Genomic DNA, 2,757 nt, shown 5'->3' on the forward strand with positions numbered 1-2,757 from the left:
CTACAGGTGCACAGTCCGATCCCAGAGTGGGTTAACACCCTCCCCAGCAACCCTACAGGCGCACAGCGGGTGCCTCACCGCACCCCGACCCCCCCCACCACCACCACCACGTTCCCCCAGGGTGTGCCAGCTCCTACCTGTGCGGGACTTGGTGAGGATCTCCTGCAGACGCTCCTGCAGTTTGTCTGCTCGTCTGCGTTCCAGCTGCAGTTGCTTCTTCAGGTCCTTGAGCTGCGGGAAGACAACGCTGGGAGCCATCAGCCCGTCCCTGGGTACCAGAAATACCCGCGCCCCACCCCCCCTCCCCCAAGAGGAAACCCGGAGACTGGCCAGAGCCAGCCCTGTGTGGGCCTGGATGTCATGTGTAGGCCCAGACCGGGTAAGGACAGCAGTTTCCTTCCCTAAAGGGCAATGGGTGAACCTGATGGAATTTCCCCGACAGTCGGCAATTATTTCGCGGTCACCTCGTTTTCCCGGATTGTAACCAAATTCTAACTCCACCTCCTGCTGTGGTGGCATGGTTCCCACCCGCAACATTAACTGCCTCCCTTTCCGGGAACTCCCTCTGGGACTGAGCCGGCAGGTTTACTGTCCTCTCGGGACGCGGGGAGTGGCCGGGAAAGATGGCGCTGAGGTGGACTGCCAAAGGTACAGGCGGGAAAGCGAGCCGGGCTGGCCTGCTCGAGGGGTTACCGAGGCCCTTCGGCCCAACTCGCCCATTCCCACCGGGGCTGAACCAGTGCAGTTTCCCTCCGCACCCTTCCTAATCCGTGTAGCTGTTCACCACCACCCCCCCACCGACCCCGAGAGAGCCGTTTTTGAGGGGGTCTCCGAAGGATGAAGGCAGGGCAGCGAAGGGTTTACTGGCCAGATCCCTGGGACTGACAAAGGAAGAGGGGCCCACGGGGCTATATCCACTGGAGTTTTTAAGAAGGATGAGGTGAAAGGCTTCTGAAACCTGTAAAATTCTAACCAGACTAGACTAGGGTTTGGGAGGAGGGGGTTGGGACTAGACAGTGGATAAATGCAGGACGGATGTTCACAATGACTGGGGGAGGGAGGGGGGGGGGGCGGGGAGGACCAGAACCAGGGGGTCATGGTCTAAAGGAGACAGCAGTAGGACTGAGATGGGGAGAAATGTCTTCACCTGGAGAGTGCAGGGAGCCCTGTGGGATTCTCCGCCCACAGGAAGCGGTCAGGGCCATAACCCTGCGTGTTTTCACAACGGAGTTAGATATGGTGCTCAGGGGCTAAAGGGATCAGAGAGGCATAGAGACGTACAGCACGGAAACAGGCCCTTCGGCCCAACTCGACTGTGCTGACCAGAAATCCTAAATTAATCCAGTCCCATTTGTCAGCATTTGGCCCATATCCCTCTAAACCCTTCCTATCCATGTCCCCATCCAGATGCCTTTTAAATGTTGTCATTGTACCAGCCTCCACCACTTCCTCTGGCAGCTCGTTCCACTCACGCATCACCCTCTGCGTGAAAAAGCTGCCCCCCAGGTCCCTTTCCCCCTCTCCCCTTAAACCTATGCCCCTCTAGTTTTGGACTCCCCTCACCCCAGGACCTTGGCTAATCACCCTATCCATGCCCCTCATGAATTTACAAACCTCTATAAGGTCACCCCCTCAGCCCCCGACGCTCCGGGGAAAATAGCCCCCAGCCTGTCCCTGTAGCTCAAACCCTCCAACCCCGGCAACGTCCTTGTCAATCTTTTCACAACATCTTTCAACAGAAGGGATAGGGGGAGAAAGCAGGGAGCATCAGATTCCAGAATGTCCTTCAGGGTAAGAAATCTGCCATCCCTTACCAGGTCTGGCCGAGACAGGACTCCAGACCCACAGCAGACCCTGTCCTCAAAGGCTGAACACCCACACCCGCAAATTCTTTTGTTCAGGGACTGGACTGTGGGCCTCACTGTCAGGGCCCTGCATTTATCACCCTTCCCTAATTGCCCTTTGAAAAGGTGGGGGTGACATAATGCAGTCCCCCACGGTGTAGGGACACCCCACACAGCGTCCGCCGTTAGGGAGGGAATTCCAGGATTCTGACCCCGGTGACACTGAAGGAATGGCCCACGTTGTTCCCAGTCAGGATGGTGTGGGGGGCGGGGAGAGTCTCTGAGGTGTAACCCCCCCGCATCTGCTGCCCCTTGTCCTTCCGGGGTGGGGGGGGGGGGGGAGGGGGGGCGGGTTTGGGAGGAATCGTCGTCGGAGCCTCAGCAAATCGCCGCGGTGCGTCGGTGTTGGAGCTCAGCCGAGCATTCCTAATGAGCCCAGCTGCCGCTGTGTATCGGTGGTGGAGCGAGCGAGTGTTGAAGGTGGCGGATTAGCGCGTCCATCGAGCTGGGGGTGGGGAGGAAGAGGGGGCTGCTTTGCCCTGGACGGTATCGAGCTTCTCGAGCGTTGTCAGAGCCATACCCGTTCAGGGCAAGTGCGGGGTGTTCCCATCATGCCCCAGATCTTGGCCAATGTACAACAAACACTGGCCTTGTCATTGACCCCATGAAAACAATCCAAAGGAAGAAGCAACCAAAACCAAACAAAACCACCCCACAAAACCCTGCATGCACAGCAAGATCCCAATTAGCAGGCAATCCCCGAACCATGGGGAAAGCTCTTTCTCGCAAGGTGCCTCCCTCAGAGACTGCAGACAAAGGTCAAACTCACCGCAGAGCTGCCCTTCTTCTCCAAGATCCTCTGTCCGTCCACTGTGTCTTTGATCTCCTGTTCGGAGGCAATGAAAGAAGATGC

The 2,757-nt window shown here is 57.8% G+C and overlaps 1 protein-coding gene across 1 annotated transcript in view; it reads right to left on the minus strand.

Moving 5' to 3' along the window:
* gripap1 (GRIP1 associated protein 1) overlaps positions 1-2,757 on the minus strand; it is a 26,128-nt gene that overhangs the window by 1,609 nt on the left and 21,762 nt on the right. The window contains exons 20-21 of the mRNA XM_048619937.1: positions 2,674-2,730; positions 138-231 (exon numbers count right to left, since the gene is read on the minus strand). Of these exons, the coding sequence (XP_048475894.1) occupies positions 138-231; positions 2,674-2,730 (151 nt within the window). The remainder of the gene's footprint in view (positions 1-137; positions 232-2,673; positions 2,731-2,757) is intronic.

Source organism: Rhincodon typus, chromosome 44 (genome assembly GCF_021869965.1).
Source record: "Rhincodon typus isolate 14 chromosome 44, sRhiTyp1.1, whole genome shotgun sequence".
NCBI lineage: Eukaryota > Metazoa > Chordata > Chondrichthyes > Orectolobiformes > Rhincodontidae > Rhincodon > Rhincodon typus.